At 38.6% G+C, this 22,724-nt stretch overlaps 1 protein-coding gene across 2 annotated transcripts in view; it reads right to left on the bottom strand.

The window, feature by feature from the left end:
• L1CAM (L1 cell adhesion molecule) overlaps positions 1–22,724 on the bottom strand; it is a 403,835-nt gene that overhangs the window by 45,472 nt on the left and 335,639 nt on the right. For both annotated transcript variants that reach the window (XM_053695800.1, XM_053695801.1), the window contains 5 exons: positions 21,990–22,105; positions 5,780–5,972; positions 2,984–3,106; positions 1,823–1,999; positions 592–711 (listed from right to left, as the gene is read on the bottom strand). In XM_053695800.1, coding sequence (XP_053551775.1) covers positions 592–711; positions 1,823–1,999; positions 2,984–3,106; positions 5,780–5,972; positions 21,990–22,105 — 729 coding nt within the window. The remainder of the gene's footprint in view (positions 1–591; positions 712–1,822; positions 2,000–2,983; positions 3,107–5,779; positions 5,973–21,989; positions 22,106–22,724) is intronic.

Genomic DNA, 22,724 nt, shown 5'->3' with positions numbered 1-22,724 from the left:
GTAACTTGTGTTACCTTCTCTGCTGTGGCCAATTAGGGACAGTTATACATAGGTCACTGGAGTGTGCAGCTAATGGTTGTGCTGGATCTAACAGTGTTCTGCACTTCCATTTCTAACAGGAACTGAAAAGCTCACAATTTCAGAATGGAATTACTGAAATAAATAATGAAAGTATATTGCAGAGTTGTTTTATATATACAATTTATCATTTTATATTACCATCTCAAAGTGTTTAATGTCCCTTTAAGCAATTCTAAGCTGCCTCGGAATAGTTCAGTAGATTAAGCTAAATGTATGTACCAGTAACGCTTTCCTAGCAAAACAAATGCCAAATTTATTTTCACTGTTCCTCACTATCCTGATCAACTAAACTGGTCTTTTTTGATTTATTTCTTAATAAATTCTACAAATTGCTTTTTATTATAAATATGAATCATAATATTTAGCATTTACTTAGGGATTTCTAACAACACCACTAGAAAATGTTACACCATGGATTAAATAAATAAGATCTAAGACATGAGGGCACACAATTTTCACGTTCTCAAGACTACTTCCTCCATCTCAGCTATATGTAGGTCAGTCACTTACTGTTATTATTCCTCAATTCCACCTTAATTTCTGAATTTTTAGATCCTTGCAGGTGGATCCACGAGAGAATGATAGAATGCTCCTCAGTCTTGTAGGTGATATTCTGAATCTGAGGCAACTCTGTGGTTATAGAGCAGAGAACAAGAGATTATGAAGCCAAATACACACAAAAAAAACTTTATTCACTAATAGATACTCCTGTCAAAAGAAGAGGCCTCCAATGTAATATAGCCTATTTATTAAAGTGTGAATAGTTCTTCCATATGTTATGCACAAGGTTATATTGCATTGAAGACATTGCACAGCTTTCTTTAACTGGAAATACAATTGTCCTGTTATGAAATACAGCTGAATGAATTACAGAGCACAAACACAAAGTTCTATATTCATTATGCCGAAAGGTTGTTCCTCGTAGCATGGAAAATATTTCCAGATTCTGGCTAGATTATAAGTGGAGTGGTATTTCTATCGTACATTGTGCTTGTGTAAAACTGCTGCTGCAAGTATGTTGCAAGCATCTGTGCGCTTATATTACAACTTGAAAGTATAATGTTTTCACTTTAGCGCACATATTGCTCGGACACAAGTTACCAGAGCTGAATGTAAACTGATTCCCAATGGGAAGTTACTAAAAACCTACCAGTTAAACCTTAACCAAATGCCATACACTAAAACAATAGCTACTCAGCAGAAATATCCCTTACATTAACAAGTGTTTACATCAATAACATTGTACAGAATGAAATAACAGCAATTTATATATGTGAAATTAACCTTTTCACTTCCAAAAGAACAGCACAACTTGTAAATGAATTAGTTACATATTAGCGCTGGAACATTATGGGTATACACTGCATGTGTGTAATAATTTATATTTATTATACTTAAGATTAACAGAATTGGATAGCATTACATCACATAAGCTTTTCCTGTTTACAATAGTTGGCTTTTTAGACATTTGGCTCACTGTAAAACGTATTTTGTAAAAAGAAAACATTTCTACCATGAAAACGAATGAGCCGCTTCATTGTCGCAAGACAGTTATTTTCTCACTGTACAGAATGGGCCCAGGTCTGTACAGCTATGTGAGAATAAAGCATCTTATTAGTTTCAGTGGTTTCAATATGTTTTACAGTGTGAGAAACATCTAAAGGTCACACAAACAAGATATCATGTTGACCTTCCTCTTTATAGCACTTTAGAGAAGTTTATCCTAACCAGAGGTAGCTACCTATCTCTTCCATTGTGCTTCCTTGCACCATCGCCGCGGCGCCTTCGCCTGCCGATGTCTTGGCGGAGATATAGAACTGGTAGGTGTCTTTGGAGCTGATATTAGTTAGGGTCCAGTTCTGCTGCAGAGGGTCACTGATCTCTTCAATGTGTGTGTTACCGGGGTGAGTCTTGTTCACTGGAGCACAAGGAGGAGATGTCAGTTTTGTGGCATTACAACCCCAAAAACCATTTATAATTAACACCCCTGCAAAGCGACTAATTGCTTTACTGGTCACAGACAGAATGCTTGGTTTAATGGCTTGTTGTGATGTTGTGCAGTCTTAATACAGGAAGAATCTAACCGAACAGATAGGCACATGCTAGGTTTATACCTGTAAAATACTGTCAAAACAACAGAAAAATGCTTACTAGAAGATTGCACACAAAGTAAAAATATAGTAAAGTAAATAGACAGTGATACAAAATACAATTCTGTAGGCTATTCAATATCAGAATCTATAGGGGGAATATCAGATCACTAATGTAAACTACTCAGGCAGAGGTTATTCAGAGACCAGGGGTTACCATAAAGGGAATCTGCTCAGCTGTCAGTAATTGACCCCGCCCAAGAGGGGTCTAGAGTGGTCAGTAGCACTTTGGATAAAAGTGCCCACTCTATTACAATAACCAAAATATAGCAGAAGTGGGGTTTAGCTTTGTGAGCAGATGTTCGTGCACTAAAAAGACCTGAATTGAGCAAACATTTATCTATGAGCACATGTACTGCAGTTGTATCTGCACAGAAACATCTTCCATGCCAGGTGCTTTACATCTTCTAATACATACATTTAGTTAAACATGTGTAATCGCTGCCCATTCTGCCTCAAATAAGATCTGCATTTCTGTGTTGTTCGCACATGGACCAGTTATACAGAAGACTTACAATGCTCTGCAGCAGTAGCGCAGTATCATTATTACTATACTTGAAGCTGGCATGTACTGTAGTACATGCCTAGTACATTACTCAGACAAAGTCCAAACGATATTGAGGATACGCTCATGTCAGCTCTCATGAAACAGTATGGGATTATTGCTACTTGTCAATGTAATGTTTGTCCAAAACAGAGATAATGCATAATGAAAACATAGCACTGTTATTCCTAACATGGCAATTACTTACAAAGTTGGTGCCGAATGACATATCCAGTCAAAATACCATTTGGGCTCTCAGGAGCCCCCCAAACTACAACCATGGAGGTGTCAGACTGACGCTCAAGTCGCAGAAATCCAGGTGGGCTAGGAACTGAAAGAAAGAGTAGCAGTCTGAGACACTGCACCCTAAATGGTGATAAAATAGCATATTCTATACAGTCATATGGTAACATAGGTGTAAACTTTACAGCCATATGGTAACAGAAGTGTAAACTTTACAGCCATATGGTGACAGAAGTGTAAACTTTACAGCCATATGGTGACAGAAGTGTAAATTTTACAGCCATATGGTGACAGAAGTGTAAATTTTACAGCCATATGGTAACAGAAGTGTAAATTTTACAGCCATATGGTAACAGAAGTGTAAATTTTACAGCCATATGGTAACAGAAGTGTAAACTTTACAGCCATATGGTAACAGAAGTGTAAACTTTACAGCTATATGGTAACAGAAGTGTAAACTTTACAGCCATATGGTAACATAAGTGTAAACTTTACAGCCATATGGTAACAGAAGTGTAAACTTTACAGCCATATGGTAACATAGGTGTAGACTTTACAGCCATATGGTAACAGAAGTGTAAATTTTACAGCCATATGGTAACAGAAGTGTAAATTTTACAGATGTATGGTAACATAGGTGTAGACTTTACAGTCATATATTTTTATAGCCACACATAGTATATTCATAATATGATATGCTTTATACACTTATGTAGTAACAACTGTACACTATACAGACATATGGTGACATATCCCTATACTATACAGTCATATGGTGACATAGCCCTACAGTACACTATACAGCCATATGGTGACATATCCCTATACTATACAGTCATATGGTGACATATCCCTACACTATACAGTCATATGGTGACATATCCCTAAACTATACAGTCATATGGTGACATAGCCCTACAGTACACTATACAGTCATATGGTGACATATCTCTACACTATACAGTAATATGGTGACATAGCCCTACAGTACACTATACAGTCATATGGTGACTTAGCCCTACACTATACAGTCATATGGTGCCATATCCCTACACTATACAGTCATATGATGACATAGCCCTACAGTACACTATACAGTCATATGGTGACATATCCCTATACTATACAGTCATATGGTGACATAGCCCTACAGTACACTATACAGTCATATGGTGACATATCCCTATACTATACAGTCATATGGTGACATATCCCTACACTATACAGTCATATGGTGACATATCCCTAAACTATACAGTCATATGGTGACACAGCCCTACAGTACACTATATAGTCATATGGTGACATAGCCCTACAGTGTCATATCCCTACACTATACAGTCATATGGTGACATATCTCTACACTATACAGTCATATGGTGACATAGCCCTACAGTACACTATACAGTCATATGGTGACTTAGCCCTACACTATACAGTCATATGGTGACATATCCCTACACTATACAGTCATATGGTGACATATCCCTAAACTATGCAGTTGTATGGTGACATATCCCTACACTATACAGTCATATGGTGGCATATCCCTAAACTATGCAGTATTATGGATACATATGCCTATACTATACAGTCATATGGTGACATATCACTACACTATACAGTCATATGGTGACACAGCCCTACACTATACAGTCATATGGTGACATAACCCTTACACTATACAGTCATATGGTGACATAGCACTTCACTATACAGTCATATGGTGACATATCCCTAAACTATACAGTCATATGATGACATAGTCCTACACTATACAGTCATATGGTGACATTGCTCTACACTATACAGTCATATGGTGAAATATCACTACACTATACAGTCATATGGTGGCATATCTCTACACTATACAGTCATATGGTGAAATATCCCTAAACTATGCAGTATTATGGATACATATGCCTATACTATACAGTCATATGGTGACATATCACTACACTATACAGTCATATGGTGACACAGCCCTACACTATACAGTCATATGGTGACATAACCCTTACACTATACAGTCATATGGTGACATATCACTTCACTATACAGTCATATGGTGACATATCCCTAAACTATACAGTCATATGATGACATAGCCCTACACTATACAGTCATATGGTGACATTGCTCTACACTATACAGTCATATGGTGAAATATCACTACACTATACAGTCATATGGTGGCATATCTCTACACTATACAGTCATATGGTGAAATATCCCTAAACTATGCAGTATTATGGATACATATGCCTATACTATACAGTCATATGGTGACATATCACTACACTATACAGTCATATGGTGACACAGCCCTACACTATACAGTCATATGGTGACATATCACTTCATTATACAGTCATATGGTGACATATCCCTAAACTATACAGTCATATGGTGACACAGCCCTACACTATACAGTCATATGGTGACATATCACTTCATTATACAGTCATATGGTGACATATCCCTAAACTATACAGTCATATGATGACATAACCCTACACTATACAGTCATATGGTGACATTGCTCTACACTATACAGTCATATCATGACATAGCCATACTTTGTACAGTAACATGGTGATAGCCATACAATATATGTTAATATTATAACTGCTGTACGCTATTAGATCATTTTCCCATGCTACCACAAGATGTTCAGGTTACCATGTGTCTAGGAGCTCTGCAAACAAGGTCTGAAAATGATATATTGTCTACCAGCTGAACTCTCTCTGTACCGTCTTACCTCCCTCTGGTGTTTGAAATGTCATCGTTTCACTATTTTGTCCTTCCCCTTTTCCATTGAAGACACGAACATACAGGGAGTAGTTGGTAAAAGGCGCCATCCCAGTGATGATAGCGTTATTCTTGTTGCCATGCTCTGTGTGCGTTTTGTGGTGGTGCCTTCTGTGCTCGTGGATACTTGGATAGTAGTAAACCTAGAGTGATAAAATAATCAACTGGAGAGTAAAGATTTCTGCAGGAGGAAAAACCCTCATATATTCTGCTAATTTGTTTGTTTGTTTTCAGCTGTTTTGGACAATGGAATTCATCCCTCAAATAGTCTGATTTGTTCTACATTCATTTAGTCAAGAACAAATAGCATTCCTTGTTACTTTGCATGGAAGAGCCCTGCTATGTTTATTTCCCCCCACTAGAGGGAGAGAGAGACAGAAAAGGGTAGGAAAGACAGAAAGCAGGGTTAAGAACTGTCACAAATACAGCAAAAAGTTCTATATCCGTAAGTATAAATTCTGTTTTCTTTCCTAAGATGAGAGTCCATAGGTGTCCATAACATGTGGGACACAATACCCAATCTGAGAGTCCATGTTAAGGATGGGTGGGACAAAAAGATGGCAGTTCCTATTTGCCAGACACTACACTGGATAGGTGCAAGACTGATAACTATGTACACTTGGATAGCGCTCACATTCCTTAACAGCTAAATAAGTATAGAGCAACGTGATTGTGGCAGAAATAAGCTGTTTTAAATGTAACCTTTATTAGGATAATTTAAAAAAATTAAAAAAACATACACACACACCTTAAAAACACAAGTGAGTTTTTCCTGGTAAGAAATAATAGTAGATGAACCCACATATATGGCAGGGATGGTACTCCAATACGTATAAGATACAGACCTAGGATGAAGGTATCCATAGCCTGTGCATACATATTATTAAATGCAGGTCAGGCCGAGTATACGTTCAAAAAAGATGTGATAATAGCACTGTTTATACAAGGAGATAAACCTATACTCACTAAGCGGTTTGCGGCTCTAGAATTTTGAGTATACTCTGGTCCCCTTAATTAGAGCTGTCAAAATAACTATATATGAAAATATTCAGTGTAAGTTTTACAGTTCTGGTGTTGTTAATAGGATAATCTATTATAACAGGTGTTATCTCCTAGATAACTATGAATAAAGTGCTACTCAGGCTAACTCATATAGTGATACTCACACCAAATGGTATTACTCAGGCGGCCTATATAAACCTCCCTGGCTATATGATAATGCCCACGATAAATGTGTACAAGCTGAAAAAATAATAATAGTTATAGGTCAATGGACACGTGCATACATTTGCAGCGTGTCCTTAGTAATTATATCTCTTTTTCCGGCTTGTATCAGTTAAATTACCAGCTTCCCCTTGCTAGTTAAAAGCTACTAAACTACCCCCTGTCCCCTGACTTGTTTCGCCACTTCCTGGCTTTCTCAAAGGGTAAGGGCGCGGCACTTTGTGTGGATCTTCATATGCGTGCTTCTTGTGACGTCATGACCAATCGGGTTAAATTTTGCTCTAGTCAAATCAGAATCCTGGTATCATTTTCCAATCTCGCTACGCTGTAATCTATTGGTTACTCATGGTTCTATGGTTACACTTGTCTTGTTATTTGTTATTTATTGACTTAAATAGGAAACTGTATCCATTTACTTACAGCAATCGACTTTAGTGTTATTAGTATGTCTAACTTATATGGTAAGGCCGGTGAATAAAAAACATGCTATTACTTATACATGTTGTATCATTTATGGATTATTGCGTGACTATAGTGAATAAGATGATATGAACGTGAATTTAATTAAATAAAAGCATTGTACGAATCCATGCTAGAAGTGATTATAATGTGCTCACTGGAATACTAAAAACTTAAAAACTACAACTCGAACGTATTGTAGATTTATAAATTAAATGGTGATGAGATCGAATTTAGGACATTTGAAATATTAACTATATTTAACAAATGTGCGTAAGTGGTTATTTAAATTTATTAATGTGCGTTATTCGGTGTTAGATACCCACATTTTGGAATTAACCATATTGGAAATTATTTGACATAAATATTAACGTGAAGTACATAATTGCAATAACTCATAATTGTATATCTAGATTATTACTCTGGCCATCATAAAACAATTATTCGGGCAATACTGTATAATCTTTTTAATTAACTATATATGATACTGTTATATGACAATCTAATATCGAAAAGCTACATAAGGATAATTACTTGCTTCTCATAGTTTATTATTATTATAGTATATTAATTCAATGGGCGCCATGTACTAAATGGCGGGTGGACAGCTTCTCAACTCGCAAAGCTGTCCGCCCGCCTTCGCTACACACGGGCAGCGGATCTTTGCCCATATGTATCATTACACACTGATCGGAGTGTGTAATGCCCGCCCCTTCAATCGCGCGACCAATCACGCGACTGAAGGGGCTGTAAATCACCGAGAGCGAGCGTGCTCTCTGTGATTTTGCCTCGCCAGCTAAGAGGTGGCGTAGGGTGTAGGAAGCAGCGGTCTAATGACCGCTGCATCTTACATTGCGGGAAGCAGGCTCGCATATGTGAACTTGCCCCGCAAAGGCTCCGGAGCAGCTTTCGCTGCTTCGTACATGGAGCCCAATGTATTCGTCTTATAGACTATTTGGCAATTTTACCTAACATTTATTTCTGTCTTATTATTAGTATTATGTTAGATATTTATTTCAGAAAGATCCTAGATTAGACTCAAAACTTTAGGTAGAGAGAGATTTGTATGCTAGATTGATCCATTTTTATCCTGTATATGTATCGTCCTTTTTTATCTCTACTCTGTGATTTGTGTATACATATTTCAAATATATTCTCTTCGACATTTTGGAGACCAGAATTCGTCTGTGATGATATCTATATTTTTGTTATACTATACAAATAGCTCATTTATTAGACAATTCCATTACACGTGTGTGATATGACTCAGGATTTCTCTGAGTGGATTGGTTACTATGAATTCTGGATTCTTAGAAATAGGAGAAATAATTATTGTGCTCATTTAGTCCATGAGGTTGAAATGAATTTAATAGATATATTGCCAGACACTGTAGGCTGAAGGATTTTACTGCCAAAAACAGCTTCAGAGTAAGCATAAGTATCAGAATGATAACATTTAGAAAAGGTATGAAGAGAAGACCAGGTTGTTGCCTTGCACATCTGTTCCAAGGAGGCGTCATTCTTGAAAGCCCAGGAAGTAGATACTGATCTAGTAGAATGAGCAGTTACTCTTTTTGGAAGCAGTTTTCCTGCAACAAAGTAAACCTTACGAATATTCTGTTTGAGCCAAAATGCTTTTGACCCTGTATGGGATATGAAAAGTGGATAAATAAGCTAGAAGACTGTCCAAACTGTCTAGTAGGCGTTCCTTAGAGTTAGGAGGATTTCCTGATTAATATTTTCTGAAGACGCCGCATTTGGAAGAAAATCATATTTAGTCTGAAGGACCACTTTATCCTGATGAAAAAAACAAGAAGGAATAATCACAAGACAGAGCTGATAATTCATAAACTCTTCTAGCAGAAGAAATGGCTAGAAAAAAAGAGAAACTTCTGTGACAAGAACTTTAGGTCCAGAGTATGCATAGGTTAAAAGGGGGGACCTTGCAAAACAGAAAGATTCCAAGTGGGAGAAATAGGCCTAATAAGAGAGTGAATTCTTACCAAGGCTTGCATGAAAGTTTGAACTAAATTCAAAGAATGGAAAACAGCACACCTCTATCTTCTTTTGTGGGGCACGGAGTAACAGATTTGCCAGGTCTCTGTAGAATCCACAAACTTCAAAAAACTCCAGCCACCAACTTCATTAAAAGACCTTTATTATCTTATCCTGGGTCCAAGTATACAACGTTTCAAGCCAACATGGCTCTTAATCATGTACATCTTAATTATACAGGTTCCTGCTTTTTATACCCTCACCTGTTAATTATTCATTTGCTGTTCATTAACCCTTTCTATGAAAAACACAACTATTGCAATTGCAACAGTGACATCTTGTGGTTATAACATATAGTACACAATTCTTTATTTATGATGTCTATTTGTTTTTCAATAGAATGGGTGAACAGTATCTGTATACCATTTAAAATATAAAACATAAAAACCTATATACAATATTAAAAGAGGAGCATAAAATCCAAACATCTACAATGTCAACACAGTCTACAGAGTACATTTACATCAATCAGAAATTTATTTCTATGCAGAATGTATTTTTATTGAGAAAATCCTACTTTAAAGAAAAAGCTTTTTCTGCTTCTTTCTTTCACTTATTTCTTTATTCTCACATTATAGAACAACCTGCTATCCAAAAGCTCTTTTATGTGCCCATAATCAACATATATATATAAGCAAAGCATATCCTCCTGATCTATCCATGTATGATTCTTCTTAAGATTCCTAGTAAAACAGGCTCCAATCAAAGTCTTTATTAAGACCCTTGGGGATAAGGCAATCTAGTTTATAAATCCAGAACATCTCCCTCCTCTTTTAATATTGTATATAGGTTTTTATGTTTTATATTTTAAATGGTATACAGATACTGTTTACCCATTCTATTGAAAAACAAAAATAAAGAATTGTGTACTATATGTTATAACCACAAGATGTCACTGTTGCAATTGCAATAGTTGTGTTTTTCATAGAAAGGGTTAATGAACAGCAGATATGTATAATTAAGATGTACATGATTAAGAGCCATGTTGGCTTGAAATGTTGTATACTTGGACCCAGGATAAGATAATAAAGGTCTTTTAATGAAGTTGGTGGCTGGAGTTTTTTGAAGTTTATGAAAGTTTGAACATCAGGCAACTTAGCCAGCTTCTTATAAAAACCCCCCAGATATGGCTGAAATCTGACTTTGTCCCAGAGAACCAGCCGATAAACCTTTATCCAGCCCATCTTGAAGGAACTGAATAATTCTGTGGATTCTAAAAGATTTCTAAGAGAAACCTCTAGAAAAGCACCAAAGAAAGTAAGCTTTCCAAATCTTATGATAAATTATCTGCGTGACAGGCTTTCTGGCTTGCAGTAGAGTAGCAATAACAGAATCTAATAAACCTCTGTTTTTGAGAACTAGGTGTTCAATCTCCACACCGCCAAATTCAGAGATTTGAGATACAAATTATACAAGGAACCATGAGACAGCAGATCTTTCCTTAGGTGTAGAGTCCATGGAGGAAGAGAAGACATCTGAATTAGGTCTACAAACCAAGTTCTGCGGGGCCATGTCGGAGCTATGAGAATTACTGAAGCCAATTCCTGTTTGATTCTGGCAATGACTCTTGGACAATGAAAAAGGTTGGAATAGAAACCCTGTCCCTGTTGAGAGTTTGGAACAGGTTGGATCACTCCCATGTTCTCTAAGTCTTGAACACATTAAACAAAGTCAGACGTCTTTACAGGATCCTTTGGAACGTGAGACAGATTAAACCGTTCCCATGGAGGTCTGGTGCAAAAGCCTATGCAATAACCCTGGGATATAATATTTAAAACCCAGGGATCGTGAACTGATTGAGACCAGGCCTTCTGAAACCAATTCAATCTGCCCCCTACCAGAAGATCTTCTGGATAAGGGGCCAGCCCTTCGTGCAGATTTCTGCTTGGAATTGGGCTTTTTGGTCTGTTTGTCCTTAGACAAAGAAGATCCTGGCTTGGAACTTTTAGAGGATTCAGACTTATGTTTGGATGGGGACTTTAGATCTCTAGGAGAGTGAAAAGAACGAAAATGATTTGTTTGTTTGTACTTCCCCTTTGACTTTTTGTCCTGAGGTAGAAAAGCCCATTTCCGCCAGTGACGGTTTTGATAATAGAATCCAATTCTGATCCAAAAAGCATCTTCCCTTCAAAGGAAACAGATAATAGCCTATTCTTTGAGACCAAGATTTAAGCCATAAGGCTCTCCTTAATAAAATAGCAATGGAAATATTCTTGACATCAATTTTAATGATGTCAAAGACTGCACCACAAATGAAATCATTAGCCATCTTAAGGACTTTAATGCAGATCTGAATATCCTCAGAAGATTGATCAGAAACCATATAAGAAAGAGAATCACACCAGAAGGAAGCTTCAGCGACCACACAGGTGATTGCTACTACAGGTCTAAGCTGAGGAGCTGATTGGGAAAATAATTTCCTAAGCAAAGACTCAGATTTGTGGTCCATTGGATCCCTAAATGAAGAACTATCCTCCATAGGAATAGTAGTGCATCTAGCTAAGGTGGAAATAGCTCCATAAACCTTATGGACTACTTCCCAGACTGTTAAATTATTTTATGAAAGTGGATACATTATTTTGAACCTGTTAGAAGATGCATAAGGAATGTCTGGTCACTTCTATTCTTTGGCTATATATTCTGTAAACAAGTGTGGTGCTTCAAAGGCCTTAGGCACTTTGGGGGGGATTTAAAGACCTGATTCAACTTATTTTACAGGCTTGGAATCCTCAGGATTCGGTTCTGATAGTTCAAGCAGGAAGCGGATATGGTCCACTTTAAATCTAACCATGAAATCATTCTCTGACTCATTTACTTATTCAGGTTCCTCAGAGGAGATTTCACCCTCAGAAAGTGACTCAGTCGAGTCAGAACTTTGTAAGCTAGGTGGTAATTGAGCCTGGGGAATAGGACTCTGTGTGTTACAAGTGGTGTGAGGTAAAGCTCCTGATTTTCGCTTACAATTATTTGGTTTGGGGATGGCCACTAAAAGCTCTGTCATAGTCTTTTGTAGACTCGTTTTAAACTCTAGAGAAAAATCAGTGGAATTCCATTGAGCCACATAAATGGGCACTAAATGTCGGCCAGAGGATATATTGACAGGATTATGGGTTGTGAATTGGAGATGTGGGACAGGAGACAGGAAAAAATAGTTTACCCTCAGAAAATGTTTTTCCTTCCCACCTCTCAGTAGCTCCTATGGGGGTACTCACCTACCTTCTGGGCAAATAAAGTGTTTGCCTTTCTCCCTCACAGAATGCTGATCCTGTAGAGAGCCCATCCAGTGCAAGTAAATATACTGCAGAGGATACTGTGGGTATACCTGTAACCCCTCAGGTGCAGGCTAAGGGAGGGGGTCGTTGTGACACCTGAGGGCAATTATGGCAGAGAGATTTACCCGTTAGGGTACTGACATGCCATAACTGAGGTATTCATTTACCCGTATTTCACTCAGAATCTTGGAGAAATTATCCTGAAGTCTTCCTTGAGCAAAGATGGAAGAGAGGTACTGAGTCTCAAGTCAGGTCTGAGCTCCCAAAAAATAAATAGATAGAAAATAATAAAAATCTTGCTTGCAGAGAACCTTTCTCATCCTCTTTCCTCAGAGGCCAAGAACAAACTGAGTGGGGAGAGGAGGTGGTACGAATTAAAGCTCTTGTGAGGGTTCTTGACCTCCTCCTAGTGGCGGGAAATATATCCCACATGTTATGGACATCAATGGACTCTCGTCATCTTATGAAAGAAAATTAAATTTTATATTTAAAGTTGATTGACTGGGAAGGGCTCAAAAATGTGTGTGTATGTATGTGTGTATATATATATATATATATATATACACACACATACACATACATATATATATATATACTGTATATATATATATATATATATATATACACAGTAAATATATATATATATATATATATATATATATATATTTATATGTGTGTGTCTATACATATTTATTTACACATATAAACACAAATACACACACACATATATATATATATATATATATATATATATATGTTTATATACATATATACACTCACACATATACACACACTTTGGAGCCCTTTTTAGTCAAACACCTTGACTTATACCATATCCCTTTTTAAAACATTTATTTCAATATAAAAGATATATATATTTATTTATTATTTTTTATATTAAAAATGCAAATATATGAGTGTAATACTTTATTTTAAGGTGTTTTACATTTGTTTTGTGAAACTTCAGGTTACGCTAATTCTTCTAGAGCTATTTGGGTTTTTGCTCGAGAGCAAGCCATAACTTCACGTTGAAATATCAGCGATATTTAGCACGGTTGTGATATCCATTGAAAGTATAGGGCGCGCTAGAGGGATGTCGGCTGTGCTAAACCTTCTCTAGTAAATCTGTTTTATTACGGATGTGTAATATAAATTTGAGCGCTAATTTTAGCACGGCTCTGTGATATTGCTATTGTATTAGCAACACCACATGTAATATGGGCCAGAATTGGAGCCCAGAATTTAAAAAGTATATAGTGTAATTTTCTGTACAAATAGACTAGAGATCCATTTTCCTCCAACCCTAAAAAAGCAGCAAATGAAAAATGGTAAAATCCCAACAGTATTAAATTATACACCAGTGACTGTACAGTCATTTGGAAAATTAAATTAATGCTGCTATTAAAGGGATACTAAACCATTTTTTTTCTAATGATTCAGATAGAGCATGCAATTTTAAGCAACTTTCTATTTTACTCCTATTATCAATTTTTATTTGTTCTCTTGCTCTCTTTATTTAAAAAGCAGGAATGTAAAGCTTAGGGGCTAGCCAATTTTTTGTTCAGAACCTGGGTTACTCTTACTTATTGGTTAGCCAAATGTAGCCACCAATAAGCAAGCGCTATCCAGGGTGCTGAACTTAAAATAGGCAGGCTCCTAAGCTTTACATTCTTGCTTTTAAAATAAAGATAGCAAGAGAACAAAGAAAAATTGATAATAGGAGTAAATTAGAAAGTTGCTTAAAATTGCATGCTTTGGGGCCGATTTATTAAAGTGTGGATGGACATGATACGATGTAGCGTATCATGTCCGCGCACATCAATAAATGCAGACAGCATACGCTGTCTACATTTATCATTGCACAAGCAGTTCTTGTGAACTGCTTGTGCAAAGCTGCCCCCTGCAGATTTGCGGCCGCTAGTAGGAGGTGTCAATCAGCCCCATCGTATAGGATCAGGCGGATTGATGTCCGCAGCCTCTGAGCAGGCGGACAAGTCTTTAGACCACTGCTTCATAACTGCTGTTTCCGGCGAGCCTGAAGGCTCATGCGGAAACACGGGCATCAAGCTCCATTCGGAGCTTGATCATTCGGCCCCTCTATCTGAATAGTGGGAAAAAAAATTGGGTTAAGTATCCCTTTAAATGATGAAGTTAGTGATCACTAAAGAAACCCTAGACACATTGGAACAATTCAGCAAAGAATACGACAAACACACAGGAAAGTGCATAAAATATAAGATCTAATTCTCACAAATCCTAGAAATTAATGTACTTAACAGGTAGAACCTGTCATGAGCGCTTCCGTTCATCGCCGTGTCGCCGCGGCTCCCGGAACTCCTCTGTGTCTCTGACGTCATGTTGCTTAGCAACATGACGCTTTCTCTCACACCCCTCTGATGACGGTTACGCTCCTGCCCTTTAAATCTCGGCGGGAGATCTGAATCTGGGCCCGTTTGTTTGTTTCCCTGGATTGTGAGTACCATATCAGTTTTATTCTTCTGTGTACCGACTTCTGCCTGCCTGACCAAGCCTCTTGCCTAATCCCTACTTGCTGATATTTGGACATTGACTTCTGCCTGCCTGACCTTGCCTGTAGCTATTACCCTTTTGCTGACACTTGGATGCCGACTTCTGCTTGCCTGACCCTGTCTTTTGCCTATACCTTTTGCTGATATTTGGATGCCGACTTCTGCCTGCCTGACCTTGCTTTGGCCTTTACCTTTAAACCTATTCTTTGTTAAACAAGACCTGCTTAAAGGGACATTTTACTTTTACAAGCTGCAAAAGAGAACTTTGCCTTTCTGTTTGTTATACACCTGCTTAAAAGGGACATTTACTTTTACAAGCTGCAAAAGAGAACTTTGCCTTTCTGTTTGTTATACACCTGCTTAAAAGGGACATTTACTTTTACAAGCTGCAAAAGAGAACTTTGCCTTTCTGTTTGTTATAAACCTGCTTAAAGGGACATTATACTTTTACAAGCTGCAAAAGAGAACTTTGCCTTTCTGTTTGTTATACACCTGCTTAAAAGGGACATTTACTTTTTGCAAAAGAGAACTTTGCCTTTCTGTTTGTTATAAACCTGCTTAAAGGGACATTATACTTTTACAAGCTGCAAAAGAGAACTTTTCCTTTGTTTTACAAGCCTGCTAAAGAGGACCTTTTTCAGAAGCTTCAAAGTAAGAGCATTTCCTTTTTGTTCTTTGTACTACTTAAAGGGACGTTTTATCCTTTGTGGCTTTCCTGCATTCTGGAACAATATTCATTTTTGTTATCTTCTAATCTGCTTCCTGAGTGGGTCACGTCCTGGATATTTCTCAGTGTGCTAGCGTGTGCTTTCAATTCACGCTAGCAGTTGGGTTACATCCCGGATTGATTCCAGAGCGGCTGACATTACAAACGGGCCATAAAAATGGACCCCACTGAATTATCTATGGCCGTGGCTCACCAGGGACAGCTCTTGGGTTCTCATGCCACTCACTTGCAGTCTCTGGACACTAAACTTGATCAAATTACTGCTCTATTACAAAATTTGGTTGCTACCGCACCTCCCAATCCTAATCCCAATCCAAATCCGATTGAGGCATTACCTCCTCCGATTCCTAACAATCAGTCTCAGGTACAACTAAGTCCCAGGATTCCTCTTCCGGATAAATATGATGGGAATCCTGAAGAATGTAGAGGCTTTTTGAATCAATGCCGTCTTCATTTCCGAAATAGCCCTACTCTCTTTGCTACTGCCTCTTCTAGAATCACGTTTCTTATTTCCTTAATGAAAGGAAAAGCCTTGGCTTGGGTGTCACCTTTGCTAGAAAAGAATGATCCTATACTGTTGGATGTTGATACATTTCTATCTACATTCTCAAACGTATTCGATAAACCTGGAAGGTCATCCGCTGCTGAAGCAACTCTCCTGGATTTACGTCAAGGAAATCAACCAGTCTCTCAATATGCAATTGAGTTCCGCACCCTTGCCTCTGAAACCACTTGGAATCAGGGAGCACTCAGAGCCGCTTTCCGTAAAGGACTTTCTGAGCGTCTCAAGGATGAATTGGTGTATCGTGAACTTCCAGAGTCCTTAGAAGCCTTAATAAATCTCTGTATCTGTCTCGACGCCAGGTTTCGTGAACGCCAACAAGAAAAGGATAGAACACAGAGGACTGCCACTCGAACTCCTTTTCGTTTAGCTCCTCGTTTTTCTAGTCCAGTCACTCCAGCCTCTCCTACTACTGATCAGGCTGAACCCATGGAAGTAGGAAGTATAAAATTAACTGAGACTGAACGCTTAAGAAGACGGACTCTTGGCTTATGTCTGTACTGTGGCCTTAAAGGACATTTATTAAGGGATTGTCCTACTAGGCCAGTAAAAGCCAGGGCTTAACTCTAGTCCAGGGAACTGAGTTAAGCCAAAATAGTGGTCATTCCCTATACAAGAAACTCTTTGTTCCAGTAACTCTTCTAATTGGACAAAAGAAGATCTATACCCAAGCCCTAATTGATTCTGGTGCTGGAGGTGTGTTCATTGACTCTACATTTGTTTCTACTCATTCTATACCCTTACTAAAGAAGGAGTATTCCATTTCAGTCTCTACGGTCAGTGGAGATCCTTTGGGTTCTGGATACATTCAGTTTTCTACTCAACCCTTAATCCTCACCGTAGGAATACTTCATTCTGAGACAATTTGTTTCGATGTCATTCCCACTCCGCAATTTCCCATTATCTTGGGATTACCCTGGCTCCAGATTCACAATCCCATTTTTTCTTGGACTTTCGGTGAACTCACTTCCTGGGGATCTACATGCCAGACTAAATGTCTTCAAGAGATTACTAAGTTACCACTCACTATTGCTCTCACAGTTGAAACTCCGGAATCCTTACCTATGCATTACCATGACTTTGTGGATGTCTTCTCCAAAAAAGAAGCGGAACGTCTTCCTCCTCATCGCCCTTTTGATTGTCCCATTGACCTCCTTCCTGGGGCTGCCTATCCTCGAGGCAAAACATATCCACTTTCTAAACCAGAAAACATGGCTCTGGAAGAATATATAAAAGACAATCTGGCTAGAGGATTTATTCGACCCTCCTCTTCCCCTGTAGGGGCTGGTTTCTTTTTTGTGGGAAAAAAGGATGGCGGATTAAGACCCTGTATTGATTATCGTGGATTGAATCAGATTACCATCAAGAACAGTTATCCTCTGCCCCTTATTCCTGAACTTTTTACTTATCTTCAGGGAGCCACCATTTTCACCAAACTCGACCTACGTGGTGCATACAACTTGATCCGTATACGCAAAGGAGATGAGTGGAAGACTGCCTTTAACACTCGATTTGGGCATTATGAATATTTGGTCATGCCCTTTGGGCTATGCAATGCTCCGGCGGTTTTCCAGCATTTTGTAAATGAGATCTTTCGTGATTTTTTGAATATTTTTGTTATCATATACCTGGACGACATCTTAATTTTTTCTCAGAACCACCAAGATCATGTGCACCACGTCAAGAAAGTACTTCAACGTCTAAGAGAATTCCATCTGTTTGCTAAACTGGAGAAATGTTCTTTCCATCAAAAAATCATACCCTTTCTGGGTTATGTAATATCGGCATCTGGATTCGAAATGGACCCTACTAAACTTTCTGCCATTTTGGATTGGCCTAGACCTGATTCTTTGAAGGCTTTACAACGTTTCCTAGGCTTCGCCAATTATTACAGAAAGTTCATCAAGAATTTTGCTACTATTACTTCTCCTCTTACTTCTCTCACAAGAAAAGGACAAAACTGTAAAGTATGGCCGTCTGAGGCTATAGAAGCTTTTGAATCTCTCAAAGAAGCTTTTTCCTCAGCTCCTATCCTTCGTCATCCAAATCCTGAGTTTCAATTTATTCTGGAGGTGGATGCTTCCTCTGTTGCTGCTGGAGCGGTTCTGTCTCAACGAATACCAGAGACTGGAAGGATTCATCCTGTTGCTTTTTTCTCTAAAAAATTCACTCCTTCCGAATTTAACTATGACGTAGGGAATAAAGAGTTGCTTGCCATCAAGATGGCATTGGATGAATGGAGACATTGGCTGGAAGGTACTTCTTTGCCATTTACTATACTTACTGATCATAAGAACCTTCTGTATCTCCAAACAGCCAAACGACTAAATTCCAGGCAGGCACGCTGGTCCTTATTCTTCTCTCGGTTTCACTATAATTTGTCTTACATACCTGGTTCAAAAAATATTAAAGCAGACGCACTTTCCAGACAATTTCAAGATACCCCAGTTCCTGAGTCTGGTACCATTCTCCAACCTCATGAAGTCATTGCCCAGTTAACAACTTCTTGGTTACAAGAATTACAGTCCGCTCAAGAGCGTCTTCCTTTGTCCTGTAAACCTCCCAATGGTTTACTCTTTGTTCCTGAACGCCTTCGTTCCAAGATTTTATTTTGGGCTCATGATAGTCCCCTTTCTGGACATCCTGGCATCAGTATTACCACTCGAAACCTCAAACAACATGTCTGGTGGCCTACACTCTCTCAAGATGTGAAGGATTACGTCTCAGTATGCACACAATGTGCCATGAACAAAACTCCACGCCAACTTCCTTCAGGATTACTCCAACCATTGCCTATACCTCACCAGCCTTGGACTCATGTATCCATGGACTTTATTACCGATCTTCCCTTGTCCACTGGGAACAATACTATCTGGGTGGTGGTCGACAGGTTCACTAAGACGGCTCATTTTGTACCCTTGCCAGGATTACCATCTGCCAAAAGACTCTCTGAACTTTTTATTCTACATATTGTAAGAATCCATGGATTTCCTCTTGATATTGTTTCAGATAGAGGGGTACAATTCGTTTCTCGATTTTGGAGGTCACTTTGTAAACATTTTGGTACTACTATATCTCTCTCTACTTCTCACCACCCACAATCGAATGGTCAGACTGAAAGAGTAAACCAGTGTCTTGAAACATATCTTAGACATTATGTGGATCATTATCATTCTAACTGGACTTCTTACCTTCCTTTGGCTGAATTGGCCCATAATGCCCGGTACAATTCCTCCCTTCAGACTTCTCCTTTTCATGCAGCTTACGGATATCAGCCTAGGACGTTCCCTTTGCATACTTCCTCCACAGTGAATCCTGCTTCTGATCTTACAGCCCGAAGATTAACTCGACATTGGCAGAAGATACATCGTATTCTTTCTGTAACTTCTAGACGTTACAAGTTCTTTTCGGATCTTCGACGGAAAAAGGCTCCCAAATATCGCCCTGGTGATAAAGTTTGGATTTCCTCTCGATTTCTTCGCCTGAAACAACCTTCTAACAAATTGGGACCACGATATGTGGGTCCTTTCCGAATACTGGGTCAGGTATGTTCCACTGCTTATCGGGTAGCTTTACCCAAGTCTCTCAAAGTCCATCCGGTATTCCATGTTTCTCTTTTAAAACCTGTGATGATTAACAGGTATTCTAAGCCTTTTTCTAAACCTCCACCGTTATTGGTGCATGGACATCCTGAGTTTGAGATCAGCCATATTCTAGATTCCAAATTGCGGGGCAAGAAATTGTATTATCTCATTCATTGGAAGGGTTATCCAGTCACGGAACGTTCTTGGGAACCTGCTCATCAAGTAAATGCTCCAATATTGGTCAAGACCTTCCACAAGACTCATCCTGATAGACCTGGTCCTGTCCCCCGGAGGGGCCCTTGAGGAGGGGGTGCTGTCATGAGCGCTTCCGTTCATCGCCGTGTCGCCGCGGCTCCCGGAACTCCTCTGTGTCTCTGACGTCATGTTGCTTAGCAACATGACGCTTTCTCTCACACCCCTCTGATGACGGTTACGCTCCTGCCCTTTAAATCTCGGCGGGAGATCTGAATCTGGGCCCGTTTGTTTGTTTCCCTGGATTGTGAGTACCATATCAGTTTTATTCTTCTGTGTACCGACTTCTGCCTGCCTGACCAAGCCTCTTGCCTAATCCCTACTTGCTGATATTTGGACATTGACTTCTGCCTGCCTGACCTTGCCTGTAGCTATTACCCTTTTGCTGACACTTGGATGCCGACTTCTGCTTGCCTGACCCTGTCTTTTGCCTATACCTTTTGCTGATATTTGGATGCCGACTTCTGCCTGCCTGACCTTGCTTTGGCCTTTACCTTTAAACCTATTCTTTGTTAAACAAGACCTGCTTAAAGGGACATTTTACTTTTACAAGCTGCAAAAGAGAACTTTGCCTTTCTGTTTGTTATACACCTGCTTAAAAGGGACATTTACTTTTACAAGCTGCAAAAGAGAACTTTGCCTTTCTGTTTGTTATACACCTGCTTAAAAGGGACATTTACTTTTACAAGCTGCAAAAGAGAACTTTGCCTTTCTGTTTGTTATAAACCTGCTTAAAGGGACATTATACTTTTACAAGCTGCAAAAGAGAACTTTGCCTTTCTGTTTGTTATACACCTGCTTAAAAGGGACATTTACTTTTTGCAAAAGAGAACTTTGCCTTTCTGTTTGTTATAAACCTGCTTAAAGGGACATTATACTTTTACAAGCTGCAAAAGAGAACTTTTCCTTTGTTTTACAAGCCTGCTAAAGAGGACCTTTTTCAGAAGCTTCAAAGTAAGAGCATTTCCTTTTTGTTCTTTGTACTACTTAAAGGGACGTTTTATCCTTTGTGGCTTTCCTGCATTCTGGAACAATATTCATTTTTGTTATCTTCTAATCTGCTTCCTGAGTGGGTCACGTCCTGGATATTTCTCAGTGTGCTAGCGTGTGCTTTCAATTCACGCTAGCAGTTGGGTTACATCCCGGATTGATTCCAGAGCGGCTGACAGAACCTCAGCATATGAAAAGCTGTTGTTCTAAATGGTGATTGGCCAGGAAACTCATATATAAGCCAGGAATACCTGCGGATTCACTCAAATCAAAATAATCAAATTGCTTTCATCTATTAATAACATGTCCAAAGTAAATGGACAAAATCCCTTTCATTGGCAAGTTTTTTTTGTTAAGTTTTTATTAGATGTGGACTATGGAATCCCATTTTGTGGTGTTTATGGAAAGAAATATTAGGTGGATTTGTGCTTTTAAAGCAGAAGGTAGGAAATGCTTGTGTTTGGTGGTGACAACATTTAGAAAAGAGAGATAAGTTATTCTACTTACATTATACCCGCCCAAATGCCCGTTTAGACCCTCTTTCTGCACAGGGAGCCACTGCACCAAGATTGTACTCCGGTTAACCACTTGAACACCTACATTTTCTGGGTAAACGATGGGATCTGCAGATTAGAGGATTAAAATGAAATATATATTATGGTTAGAATTTATCACTCAGAAGGTGCATAAGTAGAATGTTCAGTACACTGCAAAAACAAGATGTTTGTAAAATTAGGAGCAGAACAAGGGCTTTCCCAGTCAGGTGCCAAGAAAAACAGATACTTTATTTAATAAGCATTAAATAACTTAAATAGTTTACTAGTTATTTGGCCTCAGCATTGCTGATACTTTCGATCTCAGTAGCTTTATAAATAGAAGTGTTTTTGGTGTCCAGCTACAGATGAACATGGAGAAAATAGCAGCAGGAGGTTATAAAGCCAATACATTTTTCTCTCTTAAGGGTTGACAAAGAGCTCTTATAATAGATAAAAGCAATGAGAGAAGAATCTGACTCACCTGGTACACAGGCAGCTCACTAGCTAGCTGTATTGCTCAGGCAATTCTGTTATATAGAGAAATCAGAGTATATTACTTTTAAAGGGGCCGAATTATCAAGCTCCGAATGCCCCTGTTAAACAGACATTGATAAATCGGCCCCAAAGTCTCTTTTGATATATAAGTGGAGAGTGACTGGCTAAAGGTTGTACAAAATAGAGTCAAATCTTGCTAAAGTTCCACAAA

The sequence above is a fragment of the Bombina bombina genome, chromosome 12 (genome assembly GCF_027579735.1).
Source record: "Bombina bombina isolate aBomBom1 chromosome 12, aBomBom1.pri, whole genome shotgun sequence".
Classification (NCBI taxonomy): Eukaryota; Metazoa; Chordata; class Amphibia; order Anura; family Bombinatoridae; genus Bombina; species Bombina bombina.
The sequence above is the reverse complement of the archived record's forward strand: the minus strand, read 5'-3'. Positions and strand labels throughout refer to the sequence as shown.